Source organism: Myotis yumanensis, unplaced genomic scaffold, assembly GCF_028538775.1.
Source record: "Myotis yumanensis isolate MYYU_CA2020_CCGP unplaced genomic scaffold, mMyoYum1.0.hap1 SCAF_14, whole genome shotgun sequence".
Lineage (NCBI taxonomy): Eukaryota > Metazoa > Chordata > Mammalia > Chiroptera > Vespertilionidae > Myotis > Myotis yumanensis.
This window is the reverse complement of record NW_027223765.1, coordinates 8,613,837-8,631,971: the sequence shown is the minus strand read 5'-3', so window position 1 is coordinate 8,631,971 and position 18,135 is coordinate 8,613,837. Positions and strand designations below refer to the sequence as shown.

At 43.9% G+C, this 18,135-nt stretch overlaps 1 protein-coding gene across 1 annotated transcript in view; it reads right to left on the bottom strand.

The window, feature by feature from the left end:
* Nucleotides 1-10,687: 10,687 nt before the first annotated feature.
* Nucleotides 10,688-18,135, bottom strand: part of ABHD5 (abhydrolase domain containing 5, lysophosphatidic acid acyltransferase) — a 28,564-nt gene continuing 21,116 nt past the window's right edge. The window contains exons 4-7 of the mRNA XM_070391625.1: nt 17,611-17,765; nt 15,600-15,711; nt 12,753-12,939; nt 10,688-12,096 (exon numbers count right to left, since the gene is read on the bottom strand). Coding sequence (XP_070247726.1) covers nt 12,007-12,096; nt 12,753-12,939; nt 15,600-15,711; nt 17,611-17,765 — 544 coding nt within the window. The 3' untranslated portion in view covers nt 10,688-12,006. The remainder of the gene's footprint in view (nt 12,097-12,752; nt 12,940-15,599; nt 15,712-17,610; nt 17,766-18,135) is intronic.

Sequence of the window (18,135 nt, the reverse complement as noted above, 5' to 3'; positions counted from 1 at the left end):
TTGCAGGCAAAGGCTCATCTGGGGGTTTGCTTCTGAAGAACCAGACCAGGACACCACTTGGCTGTAAGTGCCAGAGCCTGAACTCAAATTCAGATTCAACTATCCACTGTGTAAACTGCCTCAAAGAGAGCCACCCACCAGAAAAAATGACAACTTAACAGCAAACCCGCCAATAGCAAGACAGAAGACCCGCGCTGGAACTCTTGCCAATGCTAGGTGTAAGCCACCCACAGCAGGCCCCCTGGAGCCGCAGCACCTCGCCCCAGAACTCCTGCAGACTCTGGCGTGTCCTCCTCTGACATCATGCCCGACGCAATGACGGTGGGGAACGTCATTAGAGTGTTGGAAGCTAGAAAGGCTTCCCTTAGCCTAGAAATTTTTTTCCTCTCGAACCTCCTTGCAAAGGCTGTGAGTTAACTGATGAGTCTAAAGCTCTGTGTATCCCGTTGTTCCCTTCTCGGCAGCCAAATGAAAGTGTGCATCTCTGATGTGTGAATTAACATCTCCCTGCTTCTCCCACTCACCGAGAGGAGGGAAAGATACCCGCCATGGCATTTGCAGTTCATACATTCACCAAAGTGGCACTGAAGCAAAATACCTCGAGTTGGGGGTGGGGAGGAGAGCTTTTTCCCTGTCTTACCACTTTGGGCAAATTGTCCTAGAATAGGGAGACAAGATAGTATCCTTGTTACTATAGACCACTGCTCTCGGGGCTGAAGGTGCCTCTGGTTCCAAGGAAGAGGCTGTCCTTGGGGGAAGACTCTTCCAGGTCACACAGTTGGGGGGGAGGGGAGGGAGGGAGGGAGGGAGCCGGGAGAACTTCCTGAGGGTGGTGCCCTTGGAGGCACGTGATCACAGGGAGGCACCTGGCCAGGCTGAGACTGTATGGACAAGCTGGAAGTGGGGGTGCAGGGGTGTACTGGAAGCACAGATGAATGGAGCGCCTTCTCTCACGTTAGGAGAGCAGAGAACCAACACTGGAGTGTGGCAGAAGGAGGCAGGCAGACAGAATGAACTGGATGGGAGCGGTTAAGGAAAAATGCAAATGTGTCCACAATGTTTATTTCCTGAAAAATCAAAGAATCTGAATGTGGCAAACTGCTAGAGTGTATTGATCCAGGAGTGGGTTAGGTTATTCTTTCACTTTTTCTGTGCTTAAAGCATTTGTAAAAAGATAGGAAAAATGGAGACAGTACTGCACTCTAATATGTATTCAAACAGGAATCACACTGATTCTCCATCTTGCACGCACTGGTTTCCACAGAGGCCAGCAGTCCATCCCTTTCTCCTTTCCCTCCCGTCGCTAAATAATTTTCTCTGTGTATAGAATTTATACAATTACAGTACATAGTCTTAGTGCTTTTTAAAAATTCAATGAGTTTTCTTATCAATTTAATTATTTCGACACATTGTTCGAGTTAATTAACTTTCCTTAAGTTGATTTACTTTTACTGTGGAAAAAAAGGTTCTTAAGCTCAAAAAAAAAAAAAAGATTTTTAGAAGTCAGCAACATAAAAATGCATGCTTCTTATTAAAATTCCAGTTTCAAAAAATATTTATCTGTATTTTCCAATCACCCTACCAACCACTACCCAGACATCAATTTTTAAATATTTTGTGTCTTTTCTTTTGATTACTTTTAAGTACAGGTGAAAATATGCGATGCATACAAATTTGTATTCTTTCTTCACCCCCTTTGAATTGCACCATAAGCATTTTATCATATCACTAAGAATTTTTTCTACGTATAATTTTAATGGCTCCTCAATATTCATTTGAATGAATGCATGCTAAATTGTTCACATGCCCACCCCTGGCCAGCATTTTGCATAGCTGGTATTTCGCCATTCCTGTGGAGCTGAGGCAAACAGCTCCGTGTGTGAATGAATCTTTGACCCCCAACTGTGTTTACGGTCTCAGAATTGGAGTTACCAGGCGAAAGGGTGTGCAAGGGCTCAGGTTCTCTACACGGCTGCCAGATTGCCTTCTAGAAAGAATGTAACAGCGTAATGCGGCCACCAGAGAGGATCGGCCTCCAGTCAGCGTGGCAAGAGTTTCGGAAACCTACCTCATTGGTGAATTTGCTTTTCTTCCGTCATCAGTGAACTTAGTGAACTTGAACATTTATTTTTTTGCCCCCCAACTGTCTTGAGCACTTTCATGTCTACTTTTGCTTGTTCGTGGTCTTGGCCTATGTGGTCTCCAGAGTCGGAGCTTTGTCCTGAGCCACAGGTGTAAGCCCTTTATCTACTCAGGTCTGCATCCCTTTGTCTGTTTTTATCTTTGAAAAATCGTTTTGCCCATTTACCTTTTGCTTCTGCACCAGGTTAAGTAGATCTCGACTGTGATTCCTTGGATTTGCCCATCTCTCCAGATTTGGGGGCGGCAGTTTGCCCTATGACCTCAGTTCTGTGATGGGTCTGAGGAAAGTCATTAATTTTCAGTTTTTCTCCCACTTTTTCTTGGTTAAGGATGGAAGTAATCGCTTGCAAGCTCTTTACATGTCGGAGCTGCAACCAGAAGAGATTTATTTTTTCAGGGGCTTTTACATTCTGAATTCAATTTATCTAATGGTTACAGGACTAGTCAACCATTAAAGAAGTTGGATTTGTAATTAAAAAGTTTCCAGAAAGAAATCTCCAGGCCCACATGGTTGCACTGGAGAAGTCTACCGAACATCGAATAGTTTTGCATTGTTTTTTTTTAATGCTTTGCCTGAATGGTTTTTCAGATCTAATCCTCTCTTTCCATGACCACAGATTTTCCTTTTTAGCTAAAATAAATTGCTCATTTGTCTGTCTAGTGATGTATTTCTTCATGACCTCAGTGTTGACACTGGAATGGGGGTTGTGGTTACTCTAGCCAAATCAACATCCTAGTCCATCACCACATTCCCCTCATAGTTTAGCATATTTTCTTATTCCTCCATTTGAGCCTTAAGTCACGTTCTCTTTCTCTATATACTTTATGACTTTGCTTTTAGAAACGTAAACGTGTGCAGATAGAAACGTGAGTGCCACGACATGGCCCCTTGGGATTTTCACCAGCGTCGATTAAAAAAAAGGAGGTCAGCGGGACAACTCTTCATCGCTGTCTGCTTGGCCATATTCAAGTGTCGGTTTCCCTAACGTCCTATCTGTGGCTGTGGAGGGGCAGGTAACTGGTGCCAGGATTTAAACATTGCGCTGGGGGCTCCTGGAGTCAGGATGTCCTCATTCCGAGTACCTTGTCTCCCTCTTCTGGACTGTAGCACAGTCAGGCAAAAGGGCCAGGAGCAGGGGGCGGCTTGCAGCTCTGCTCCTGAGACACCCACGGGGCCTTGGGGCAACGCAAGAGATGGGACATTGGCTTGAGTTTCACTTCCGCGTAAGCGGTGTGTTACTGCTGCATAGTGGGTCTCCAGCTCCACAGGCACAATCGGGATTTTAGAAGGAGCAGGTGGAGATGCTGCCGTTGGTGCCAGAACCGGGCCTGGGTGTCTGCTGTGTAGGTGATGCTCGGGGCCCTGCTGAGCAGGCCAGACCCGCGCAAAGCAGTGGCCTTCACGTCTCCCACCAGGACCTGCCTTGCTCTCGCTGACATCTCCCTGTCTGGCTCCTAGGCCATTTCTCCAGCCTGGTCTGGTTAGCTCCCAATTCCTGAGCACGGCACTCTGCCCTGGCATTTGCTGGGCAAACTCCCATCTAGAGCAGAGCTCCTCATGTTGGTCTTTGCCAACAGCCAGGAGCTTGTCTGATACATGAGCTCGTCATCTTCCTGACTCAGTCCTGGTCAGATCTGCTCAGAGCAGCTTCAGCTTCGCTCCTGCACTTTGTCCCACTCCTCCTCCGCCGCCGGAGCAGACAGTGCCGAGAGCAGCCAAAGGTGAACTTGGTGCACCACACAACTGTGTGCCAGCTGCCCTGGCAACCCGGGAAGGGAGTTCCAAGAAAATGAGTCTTACAACTTTCCCGGTCTATTCTGAATGTGGGGTTCTGCCTCACAAGCGTTTTCCTTCTGTAACCTGACCCAGCCACACCCTGCTTCCCCGGTGGAGCAGAGCCTTGGGATTGCACTGCCTTTGGGCAGGTAAGTGGCCCTTCCACTTTCCTCTTCAAGGCCCTTTCACCATCTGTCACCCGCCCCACTGAGGAGTAGGGTGCTGTCCAGGCTCCAGCACTCAGCCATTCTCAGGGTAGGACCGTCAGATTGTAAGGCTTAGTTTCTTTTTCTTTTTTTTAAATATTTTATTGATTTTTTACAGAGAGGAAGGGAGAGAGATAGAGAGTTAGAAACATCGATGAGAGAGAAACATCGATCAGCTGCCTCCTGCACACTCTCTACTGGGAATGTGCCCACAACCAAGGTACATGCCCTTGACAGGAATCGAACCTGGGACCTTTCAGTCCGAAGGCCAACGCTCTATCCACTGAGCCAAACTGGTTTCGGCTAAGGCTTAGTTTCTTTTTATCTTACCCCCAGAACTATCACTATGGTCACGCAGTCTGCACACTGCACGACTCCCCAGGATGCCATTTACACAGACTGGGGTGATTGGGGCAAGGCCCTGCTCAGCTAACCCTTCACGCTTCTTGTCTCATCCTGAGCCCTCCTGATCCATCCATGTCATGTGACTCAAAATCAGGGTTTGGCCAACTATGGCCCACAGACTTGCCGCCTGGTTTTGTAAAGTTGTATTGGCACTCGGCCACACCCATTCATTCACATATTGTCTATGGCCACTTTTGCGCTAAAAGGGCAGAGTTGAGTAATTCCAGCAGAGACTGTATGACCCTCAACATTTTTTAAAAAATCACTATCTGGCCCTTTGCAGAAAGCATGTGCCAGCCTTGCTGGAAATGGCAGGTGCTCAGTATCTCCATTCTTTCACTCAGTTGTCGCCAGGGCCCAGCTGTGGCCCCTCGTTGAGGGCCTCCCCTAGCTGAGGGCTTCCCCGCACTGGGCCTCCTGAGGAAGCCACACACTGAGCTTTGTCCATAGACTCTGATCTCATCTCATCTTGTAGGTCATTTAACCTCTCAGGCTGCTGTCTTATCATGGGGATGGTGATAGTACCTCCCACGTGGGTGTTAAGAGGATCAAAGAGATGACCTATGAGACCTTCGCCTGGTTAGTAAGCATATTTTACAGGCCAAGAAACTGAGGTTTTGAGAGGTGATTTCTCACCGAGGCTGAGAGGGGCCGGTGAGATGGGTCATGGAAACGCATGTGGCATGCAGCTGTCTCACTCCGTGCTAATTTGCTTAGTTTCCTTTCCTTGTCTTCTCCCTCTCCCCGCTTCCCCCAACCTACCATCACAACTTGTGTGAGGATGTAGCCAAGGACCCCAATTCTCCACTTTCTACCACACGGGAGGCCAACCCTACACTATTATTTATAATATTTGGCAAAACTATGCAGAAGGAAGACTCAATGGAAATAACTCTAAAGGGAATGAGACGATTTGGGTTCCAATGTCCTGGCTGACCCCTCATTAGCTGTGTGATCTTGGGCAAGTCACCTAACCTCTCTCATCTTCATTTTCTTTCTTTGTAGAACAGAGATGGTTTTTGGAGATACCTGTCAAATGTACGTGGTCTCATCCCCCGCCCTCCCTATATACACGTCCACATTTGTATGTTGCCCTTAGGATGAACTCCGAAATCTTATGAGGTACACCGCAGGTAGTAAGGGTTACCTAAGGTGTTCGTGGCCCCTTTGGTAAAAGGGCTGTGCTTTCTGTCTTCATCCACAGGACACCATCTTCCTTCAGGTATCCTAGACGACCTTCCCATTCCTCAAATTCACTGGGTTCCCAATTGTATATTCTCTGCCAACCTCGAGGTTGTGCATCGCTCACTGCAGTTGTGCATCCTTTAAACTCGTCACTAGCAGGGAGGGCACCTACTGTTTTTCCCAAGTGGGTCTCTTGGGAGCTCTGTCCAAGGCCGTTCTGGTGAGTTGTCATGAAAACTTGAAAAAGCGATTTTTAAACGAACCAGCTTACTCTTTGCTGCTTCTGGCTGCTTTGTCTCTCCCACAACCAACAGGTTAGGAATTCGAAGCCACCCTGCAGGTTAAAAACTGCTATTTGGAAGTACCCTGAGAATGCCCAGGGAGCTGCTGAATGCCCAGGGAGAGTTGCTGCGACTTTCTCCGTCCAGGGCTTTATGTGCAAGGCTTGGTGGTGTCCGTTTGGGGTGCTCAGGCCTCATTCCTCTTCCTTGGTGCTCAGCTATGTCTTTGATAGTGGAGGTTGCTCAATAGGCGTGTGTGTGTATGTGTGTGTGTGTGTCACCTGCTTACTAGTACTTAATGGCTGGCTGCTGTCCCTACAGGACAAAGATTAATGGATGATGAGGAAAATGTCAGAGAGCCAATTCACAGGTCACAGGACTGTGCTTCTCAGAATTCTAGATCCCACTTCCTCAGTCTCAGTGTAGTAAATAACCCCCTTAATAGTATCAGCTGATTGTTTCTAAATTCCTTCCTTATTAGCATTGTAGAGTGGAGATAGGGGGAAATGTATCAGGAACATCACGTTTCAGGGATTTTTATGGGTCAGTTTTAGGGACTCAGGAATAATTTCCACCAGCAACACACAAATTTAAAAGCCTTCCTCCCTCAAGGTTTTCGCTGATTTCCAGATTAATAAAACACCACTAATCATATCCTATCGCTGGTGCCATGGGTTCTGAGTAATGTAGAATATTGCGGTGCTTTACTATCTGAAGTTGTTGGAACCTTCCTGATTTATTGAGACAGGCATTTTCTCAAGAATTTAAGCATTCAGCTTAGTCAAAATTGACAGCAAGAGGGCTATTAGATTACAATGAACCAGCATGGCTCCAATTGTATGAGAAATACAATTCCAGGGAGGGCAGAGGCCTCAGGAATCAGGGACCAACAAAATGAATGTTGCAAGCTTCTGGGGCCACTGGTGGGCAGGGCAAAGGCCTGTGAGGCCAGCAAAAGCTAAAGATAGGAGCGCTTAAAGAGAACCAGCTTTGCAGACAAACAGAAAGGCTTTCCAAATACGGTATTGACTGCATACTATGTATGGTTTTCATCTCAGCTACGCTGGGGGCCTCATTCTCTAAAAGCAATGCAAATACCACACCGCATGTCCTGCATTGGCTAATTCCCGTCTAAATTTCTGCAGGGAAGTGAAATATCCAGAGATTGCTACATGTGGCCACAGCTGGCTGGTGGTAAGTCAAGTGAAAGTACAGAAATAAGACGCAAGCATGTCTTTGAGCAAGACAAGCCTCTACCTAGCCAAGTCTCAAGTTTGTACACAAGGAACACTGGGAAACACTGATCTTGAAGTCTGGCCCAGGGGTTCCATTTCCAGAAAAGCTGAGGGCCAACCCACCCACTGGTAACAATCATGAAAGGGACACTATCAAGAAACAACAACCTGAAAGCGCGCTAGAGAACGAACAAAAGCAGCTGACTCAGGAAGGCACTCGACACGGGACAGAACAGCATCTTCAGAGCTCTTAGCTTGAGAGAAGGCCACCAGGTAGGAAGGGGAAGACCAGCAGTCTATCTGGGCAAGCACAGGTATTGCAAAAATGAGAGGGAGTCTGGAAAGGAGAGAGCCAGGGAGGGGAGCCTCCAAGTCTGGATAGAATTTCTGCCCACATTTCTGACTGTCCGTATGGGGCAGACGCTAACTGAGGATTAAATAACCAAAACGAGATTTCTGCTGCCACCAAGAAACAGCTTGAGTCCAACCAAAGTAACTGTCTGATAAACCAAGCAAATAATTGATGTCCTATGTCAGACACATTGGGCAGGGAATGTAGAGTCCTAGGCCCTGCCGGCCCACAGATGGGCAGCATCAGATGTATTGGTGTAGTGCCTCGACTCTGCGGTTGTGACAGGCGGCCTCAATGACTCAGGCAACTAGGGTCCGAGGCCTGCTGCTCTGAGAGTTGGCACAGTCCCCACCTCACGCTCCCATTTTGCTGAAACAGGCTGCGCTTCAGTGCACAGCGTCTGTCTGGCTGCCTGCGTCTGTGGTGCTGGCCACGTGAGGCTGCAAGGTCATCCAGAGGCACAGAGAAGATTCACTCAAGATTATCACTGAAAACTGTCTGCTACTGGAGGAGGCCGTAGGGAGACCAGACAGCCATCTCCTGCAGGTTGGCACAAGGCCTCCCTCTGCCATCTTCCTCTGGCCATGGTACCCCACCCATCCCTTGGAAAGCAGCATTTTCAAGTCTTGAATAGGTAGATGTTAAAAGGTCTGCTAGGGTTTCACGAATCAGCAGACATACAGCAAGCTGGTTGGCCCAGGAAGGTGAAATACCAGTCACGTGAGTCTGGTACTTTGGTCTCAACAGTGAATTGTTTCTATTGTTGTCACTTCCAATTATAAAAGCATTCATAGGTAAGAAGTAGGAAACAGCTCTTAAAGAACAGGACAAAGCAGTAGTGTTTGTAATGCACTCCTGCCACACCCGGGTCATTGTGACTAAGTCTCCGCTGTTAGCAAGAAGGAAATGGGCCCCGTCATTTAGCTTTTCTTACCTGTCTCCACAGCAAATGTGCAGTCATACAATGAGGCGAGTCTGAATTAGAAGTCTCAGCCTTCACATCTGGCAGCCAAGGGACCCCTCTGTCAAAATGAATGCGATGTTTAATAAGGGATCAGTAGGCTTGGGTATTCTGATTGTTCCCTTTTCAGTAATGCTGATATTGATCACAGATGTTGTCAACTTGAGCCATGCAATAAAACATTTTCCATCAACTTTCCACCTAATACCTTCAGCAGCCTAGATCCATTATTTCACTAGAAGTAACACAATGGTGTTTTCTTAACCCTATCATTTCTGAAACTTAGCTGATTTCCGAGTGAAGAACTTTCCCTAATCAGGTTGACCTGACACATAAAGAAGTCAGAGTAAATGTCTCAATCTTCCAGTTAGAATTTTTTCAAAATAATGGATTGGTGGGTGCCCTAGTAACCTCCAAAGGTGACTTTTTTCTTTTCAACTATCATTATGACCTCAGATTGTTATGTATTTCATGCTTCAGCCCACTGTTTTTTGTCCGAACTATTCCATCTTCGGTAGATGGGAGTCCCTTCCAGTTGGCTCCTGGGTCCTCTTGACATGACCTTACTGATTGCTTCTCTGCTTTCTGCCACAAGATGGTCCAGCCTCATGTTGTCATTTCCCTGCCCCGTCTAGTGGGAGAGGCTGGGTGCTAGGGGGGCCTTACTTCCGGGTTGTGCTTGCTTCTAGGCCTTTTCAACGGACAAAGCTATGCCATATGTGTCTTTCACAAAGAGAAAAATAGATCACAGTATTTTACTGGTATTTCCAATTGAAATATATGACAATGGGATTTTTATTTAACTTTAATGTTGTATTTTCTCTTGTGCTAAAAATCTTGGCTCTGAATTCCATGGACATAATATTTGCTTTATCATATATAAACACAGTTTTAAATGACACCACCAATATCATTGCTAAAAACAATTGCCTCTCCTGGCAATTGTTTGTTTTTTCTAATACCTTTATACAGGGAGAAAAATTCTTGTTTTATTGGAGCTAATGTGCCCTTCAAATATAAACATAAATATATAAAATACATATGTGAAGACATTTCAAAAGTGTTTTCTAGGTAATATTCTGAAACCAATTCTAGACAAACTTTTTTTAAAAATTAGTTTTAGAAGAAAACAGAAATTATATGAAGGGATGTGTGAACACGGGGGCCACGTGTGGAGGGCACAGCACTGCGCCTTCCCTCAGAATGCCTAGCGTTCTGAACACTCACTGGATCCAAGGTCCTATAGTAATGGGTGGTAAATACACCAGGCCATACTGAAAACTCAAGAACATGTACAGCAGTTGTCTTGTTGTGACTATCACAGTAAAATTTATTCTGTAAAATAACATTGGAGTACATTATGCATAAATTAGCAAAGATCACATCCCGTGATTGATTTTAAAAAACATTTAGCAATCACTGTATGTTTAGAAATTTGAGGACTGTTGATTTTCGCTGCTAGCTCAATCTTCACAGAATTACATATCCTATAGCCCAAGGTAAAATTTAACTTTTAATAAGAATTATGACAACATTTTTCAAATAAAGCAAAATCAGTCAGTAGGAAAATAACTTCCACTTGACAACTGGGTACATCTTTTCCTGAACCACTTGGCCCATTCGTGGCTGAAACCCCATTTACTAAGTGAACCTAGAAACTGTCCCCTCTCACCTCCCCCCTCCCCGCCCCCGGAGGGCTGCGACCAGACTTCCTGCACAGAAACCTGTCATCTGTCCAGCAAAGAATGAATAAGGGAGATGGACAGTCTGTCAAACAAAAATACAAAAACATCACTCAAATTATTTGTACCACATATGCTTGAATCTGGTCATCTAAACTACTAACGAAAAAGTAAAGGCTATGTTGGTTCTAATGGTAGAGAAATCGGACATGTCTTGGCTCTTACCTTTGGCACTAACCTACTTAATCTGACAAATGAGACAAATTCATTGGGAACCTATCTGTTTTGCTTCAGTGTAATCTGTATGTTGCCTATTCTTTTATAAGGAAAATAATGTTGAAAACAGAACATTCAGTCTTTTTGGCAGTTAATCAACAAGTGATACAACCTTACTTCTACCAACCAGAAATTTCCTCATTAACCATTTAAAAAATGCAACAGTCAAAAACATGAAACCATCATTTGCTCTAGGTTACTGTTTTTATTTCCATAACCACCTTTCTGCTAGACAAGAACATTAGCAAAACCTGAGTCAGAAATGCCATGTCCGTGCCAATCCTGCTGTTTTCTTCTTCAAAGGGTCTTCTCAGCAGCCAGTTACCACATGGAGCTTTTTCACAGTCTCAGAGGTTCTCCTCATTTTAAAACAGCAAAAAAGTACTACATTCGATGGCAGTTGTTAAATAGTTCAATCAACCTTACAGAATTTTAGTATAAATTCAAGCATGTAAATTAACACAAAACTTTTAAAAAAACACAAAACACACACCAAACAAACCCAAGTGCTAGCTCATCTCTGGTGCCATGAGATGTAACAGCACTATCTATTTTTATATTTAGTGGTAAAAATATAATCCAGTTTTAGCACCAATCTACAAGATTAGATGTTAATGAAAATATACGATTTGGCTTACTGGAAGGTAACAGTCCTACTATCCCTCAGTGAGGAAATCTGTTTCCTTTGCTGCATCTGGCTCACAGAAAAGACCAATATTAATGTGAGTAAGAAGGATAGACTTTGTTAAGGCTTTTCAGTACTTGGATCACCTAAGTGTTACTGTTGAGTTTTGCTGGAAGTGGAGAATTGCATCACACATAGGAGATCCCCAGGAGTTACACTGTTGTAGTTATGTCAGGATGGATCACATTTAAAATGCTGACCATGGCTTTGCAGCCTTAGAGTACAGAGGAAAATCAGAAAAATTAATGCTAGTGATCAATTCCTATCTTTTTACCCAAAATGCTATCTCATCACTCCATTTCAAAAGTGAAGTATTCTAAGAAGGTGACGCATTTTTACATAAAAACACATTGAATTTTGATGCATTATATATCAGTTATTAGACATGGCAAATACAAGCAAAGAAAATAAAGTGCACCTTTACAGTATATAAAACATAGATACAGAAATCACTTTTTAAAATAGGCAATGTAGATTGAAATATAAAAAGTGCCTGACATAGCAAAGTTAGACAGAAATGAAAAAAATTTCAGTTGAAAAAATTACCATTTCTCAGTACAGCAGAGTGACAACCAACCTTTTATTAAAGCTATTAGATTCGGAGGCTCTTGTATATTTTGGCTTTGTGAGGGAGAAAGAAAGGCATTCTTCTAGAAGGCACTAACTGGTTTAAGTGTGCAAGCAGCTTCACAGAGAAAACAGGTGCAAAGTGCAGTCAAGAAGACTGCCTAGTTCTGTTGTGTTCCTTACTCTTCACCGTGGACTGACTGTGGCTGAGGAGCTGTATCAGTCAGCAGGCTTCCCCCACCACCCAGGTGATCAGTCCACAGTGTCACAGATCTCCTTCACCTTGTGGTTGAAATCGTCAGGTTGATCTGCATACACATAATGCCCTGCCCCAAGGATGGCCTGGGAAAGGAAAAGCAGGTGGTCAGTGAGGAAACGGATTTACTAAAGCAATGACATAAGCAAAGACACTTATCAATGAAAGTGAGAACAGTTATATGTAAATAAGACATAGGGCTTGATCCCCCATGTGGGGCGTGCAGGAGGCAGCTGATCAATGATTTTCTCTCATCATTGATGTTTCTATCTCTCTCTCCCTCTCCCTCTGTGAAATCAATTTTAAAAAAAAGAGTAATACTATCTGATAGAATAAAGAGAAAAAAATCTATTGAGCTTCATTAAAATTTTAACATGCAAAAAAATAAACAAACAAACCATTCCAAATTGACCACTAAGACAGGGCCAGCAGATAAACTGAACAAAGTGAGAATGTGCTGTTTTGTGAGGTGGGAATTGGCCAAGGTGCTACTGACCTACCCCGCTTCCAGTCTCTCCCACCTCAAAAACACTGCGGCTCTAAGGACGGGCAAGGCCCTTAAGAAAGGCAAATCACGGCCTAGACATGAAGACTAGTGTGGGTCCAATCCTACCATCACAAGTGATCCCAGATCTCAGACCGAGGCTGCAGTGCACAGCTGAGGTAGCCTGAAATCTCACTGAAGGCAAAGATTAGGACAGATCTCACCTACGACCGAAAACCCCAAAACCCACCCACTTACTATTGTCTTCACGTATGAATGTGGTCGTAAGGACTGGATGCTGGTGCCAGAATTGCCGTCTATGCAGGACCGTGCACCGTAGATCACCGAGACTGGAATGTCAGGGTCCATTTTGCCGATTCGCTGGAGCATTGGCCTTTTTGCCCATCCATAAGGAATAGTCATATTTCTGAATGCTGTCTCACCACTTTAAGAAAAAGAAGAAAATCGCATGGATGACTTCTGAGGAGGAGCATGTATCAAAACACACTCACATTAAGCTTCTTCCCACTTAAGAAAAACCTCAGCTTAAACAGAAATCAATTTAGTAGAAACTGTAAGGAACAACCCCACAGAAGATTTACACCTCTGTACACACCCTGCAGAAGATATGTGCTTTGTTAGATAAACATGGATGTCCAAACTCTAGTTAATTAAATAAAGCCAAATCAAAACTTGCAGCCCTAACTCCATGTCATTAAATGATTACATTTCCTATGGGGATAGTTAAAATGTATTTTTTTCACTCTAACTTATTTCAAATGTAGAAGACAGCTTTTCCACAGGTTCATAGCACTAGCTTTTCACAGGCAATGGCAAAGCCTATACCAAGATAAGAAGAAATTAAAATTAAGCATTTTCTGTGTATTGTTTATATTTTTAACTTTCTGCATATTATGACATGTGACATCTTAAAACCTTTTTGGCTGAGAGAATGTGACTCCAGGAACTAGCCATTTCTTAGAGGTGACAAAGGACTCCACAGGGAACAAGCCTTTGATATGCAAATGAACTAGTGCAGAATCCTGCCTCTTCTGTTGGCCCAGACATTCTAGGAGGCAATGTTTCTCTGCCTTACTCATCTCAGGACCAGGTGCCGGGCAACCAGAGACTATCCCCATTCTTCGAGCCTACCGAAGTCACTCCACTGGCCAGTCCCAAGTGCTAACCTGCTGCTGTGTGCCTTTTCGGAAGACCCCATGGAGGCTCTGACCTAGACTTTCCCTTTGCTCCTGTCTTCTGTCTCCTGTCCAAAGCCTGGCCTTTCTGTGATCCCTTGGGACCTGTGAATATAATGAACTGTTCTCTTGAGTCTTTCCTGCTTCTTCTCTTGTAGCCATGGCTATCTGAGTGACCAATACAACACTTTGTGAACTCCCAGGATAGACCCGTTTTGCTGTCATTTTTGCTTCCCTTACAGTACTGGGCATAATTCTGAATTGCCTTTTATGAAGACTTTAAGTTCCACCGTAAGAAAGGCTACACAGGCACAAGTAATCATGAAATGTAAGTGAAGAATAAAACACTAAGACCGTGTAGGAAAACACATGATGTATCTGGGATAGACCACTCAAAACTGTAGGACCAAGTCAATAAAGTGTGGAGACCCAATCCACCAGATCTGATTGCCTGAGTCACAAAACAATCTCTTGAGGACCCCAAACCTCTGCAGCCTCCTTCTAACCTACTTTGTTAAAGACGGAGGCCACAGCCACACTTCAATACCTACCATGGCCTCAATCTTTAATGAAGTAGGTATACATATTCGCTGTCAAAAGCTAGGGAGGAGAAAAGTGAGGGAGACTGTTTCTGCATCTAGCCTCTAAGCCTTTCACTCAAGTCTCCATCTTAGATAAGATGAGGTACCACTTCTATGTTTTAAAGTGTGGGCCATGGCCTAACTGCATTAGAAGCATCTGTTAAAGATGCAGCCCAGAACTGCTAAGCCTGACTCTGGGAATCACATTTTGACAAGCTCCAATAATTCTGGTACACACAGAAGCATGAGAACCGGAGCGCTCACCTTCCTACTCCCTTCTTGATCCTCAACCTACCAACTCTAGGGTCTTGTCTTTTGGGCTCCTCCTAGCTCCCCACCATCTTCGAGCGGTGTTTTCTCCACTGGTTCCTTGCACACACTATCCATATTTTTTTTAAGTCTTTTTTTTTTTTTTTAAATAAGAAACCCGTGTTTGGCCTTCTTGCTCCCTCTGGATACTATTCTTATTCTCATTCTCTCCCCCCCCCCCCCGCCACCACCCCTCCCCCCTCCTTGTAATTACTACCAAAATACATGCAGGATCTCTCTTCTCCTACCCCCACCCTTTACTTACTCCATGCCCACTGCAAACATTAAGAGCTGCTTAGTAATGAGAGGTGCAATCATCAAATGAACTTGAAAAATGCTGCAGAGCATCTGCCCTGCACTTGGGAGATGTATTACTCTTAGCAGAGTAAAAGGTCCTAAGAAGATCCATGATAGAGAAAACCATTTAGGTTTGTTTAATCCAGCACTCCTTTTTTTGGGAGAACATTCCTATTCAGTATGGGAATGCTGTTTTATATGAAGTCTTATCTCTCAACTCTGATGATCTCTTAAAGATGCCTGAGACTAAGACTTCCTCAAGTGATCCATAAGCATTTTAGGGGAAGAAAATAGGTCTTGCTTTTTAGATTCCTATCAGAATCCAGTACACAAAAAGTGCTCCAAGAATAGATGAGTAATTTAAGGATTAGTCATTTAACTACTGATAACATCTCCTAGACCAGTGGTCAGCAAACTGCGGCTTGGCAAACCGCGGCTCGCGAGCCACATGTGGCTCTTGGCCCCTCGAGTGTGGCTCTTCCACAAAATACCGGCTCTTCCACAAAATACTGACTTCTGCGCATGGGCCGCGAAGTTTCAATCGCACTGTATGTGCGTGCCCGCACGTGGTATTTTGTGGAAGAGCCACACTCAGGGGGCCAAAGAGCCGCGTGTGGCTCGCGAGCTACAGTTTGCCGACCATGGTCCTAGACTATTCACATATTTTCAAAAGAGAAAAGTCTAAACTATGAACACAGTATATTTAGAATGATAAGCCTTACCTTGGAGTCTGGACATTACAGTGGTAGATGTATTCTGTCACAGTCTCATCTTCAAACATTGAAGAGTACTTCCGTTTAAAATCAGGCCTTAAACGCTGTACTAGACTTAAACCTATTTAACAGAAAATGAATGTTTTAAATTATCAGTGTTTTAAATTATAATTGACTTATAGATTAATACAGAAAGTTTCAGTGTTTGCTTATATGCTTACAACATATGTATTTAAATGTATATTTTAGGTGGAAAGAAACACATATCCTAGAAGCTGCTTTCCTCAAGTTCCCTAAGGAGAGCTTAAGGTAAGAATTAAAGTGTCCCATAGTGACTTACAGATGTTCTTCAAAAACATATGATCATTTTCTAATACTTGTTTTTGTAGGAAAATGAATTCTATTAAACATGGCAGATGAATAGAGCAACTCATACATAAAATTAATTTATTTATATTTTTCCAAGATATATATATTTCTGTGAAAAAATAAATTCAGGGTTTCTGCTTGGGACACTAGCAATACTCCCTGCTAAGGCATCCACAGTGGTCCTATGGCCCTGAGGGGAGAGCAGGGACAAGGCCCCCAAAGGAAAGAAGATAAAGAGCAGGAGCCATCATATTTCTGGGCCCCAGGGACTAACCAGTTTCCCTTTCTGCTATCACTGCCTATTATTCTAACAAGGTCTTAGTTCTTTAGTGACATTCCTTTTTATTTCTGAAGGAACTATGCAGCTCCATCAAGAATGTGTATGGTGTAGTTAATAGTCTACATTACTCCCCATCACCACCACCACCTTCACGTGCAAGCATAAATAGGAGGCATCCGTCCTCCACCGTTGTCTCCTAATTTCTTTTCATACTTTATTTTTCCCATAACTGCTACTTGTGTGACTCTGATCAAGTCGAAACCATTTACTACACAGACTCTTAGGTAGTTCAGAGGAGGTCCAGACCATCACCATCTGTGACAAAAAGGAAGGAAACTCCCTTGGCTTTGAGACTAAAACAGAGGAGCTGAGAGTCAAATGAATTTAAATCAAAGACTAAGCACTGGTACCTCAAAATATGACTGGAAACACAAAACAAGAGTTCCCAAAATCTTTGCAGAAAAGAACTTCTTTATTTTAACCCTCTGACATTACCAGACGAGAAAAGAATCTGTAAGTCATCTCCATGGTAGATCACGTCAGGCTTCGACATGATCTCTGTAGCTGGTTATCTTCTCTGCAGCTGGACATGATCTCTACAACTGGACATGATCTCTGCAGCTAGACATGATCTCTGCAGCTAGACATGGTCTCTGCAGCTAGACATGATCTCTGCAGCTGGACATGGTCTCTGCAGCTGGACATGATTTCTGCAGCTGGACATGGTCTCTGCAGCTAGACATGGTCTCTGCAGCTAGACATGATCTCTGCAGCTGGACATGGTCTCTACAGCTGGGTATCTTCTCTGCAGCTGGACATGATCTCTACAGCTGGCTATCTTCTCTGCAGCTGGACATGGTCTCTGCAGCTGGACATGATCTCTGTAACTGGATATGATCTCTGCAGCTGGACATGATCTCTGCAGCTGGACATGATCTATGTAGCTGGTTATCTTCTCTGCAGCTGGACATGGTCTCTGCAGCTGGATATGATCTCTGCAGCTGGGTATCTTCTCTGCAGCTGGATATCATCAGCCTGACAAGTGCTCTCTAATCTAACGCCCACCAACAGATCCACATAGCATTTCCCCTCCACCCCCAGTCCCTGGGCTTACTGACCTCACCCTCAGCATTTTCCACGTTCTTGGCTTTGCTAATTACCTATAGCGTTGACCTATAAAGACTCCTCATTGAGGAGAAGAATCTGGTTTCATTCATCTTTATGCATGGACTGATACTTTTTAGAGGAGAAAAAGGTTCAGTTTTTCTCTTTGTTTTTAAGATGTTGACTAACAATGGTAATCAATAAATACTTCTTTACTGCTCATCTATAAACATTCTGCTTTCCTAGGGTACAGATCTAAGCACTCACCAAAGGGTCCTGCAATCCTGAGGCCAGCTAAAGGGTTAAAGGGAGTCAATACTGCTCCCAGGGCTCTGATCCAGACTGGAATTGGTCTGTCTTGATCAGCAAGGTCCGGTCGCTCAGGGAAACCCCAAGGCTCCACTAAAATGAGATGATTTACCCTGTTGGGAAAAGAACAGATAAAAGTTCATTTGGCAATTTCACCCTAGAGTGTCAAGAATTAACACAATTTATGAAGTAAAGACAAAAGAACCACCTTCAACAACCTTCACATTACAGACAAGACCAATGGCTGAATGGGTTACATCATGTTCTTATTACATATAAACTTTTGAGATTTGATAGGATTTGAGAGATATTATCTAAGGGTATATGATATTGTGTGACTATTCTTGAGAAATGGTATTTGTTGTTGTTTAAGCTACATTCTGACAGATGACCACTCAGAAAAATTCAGTGGTTCAATCTATCTCAAGGTTGACACTGCAGAAATGACTGAAGATTAATATTACACTCATAAAATAGCTTAGG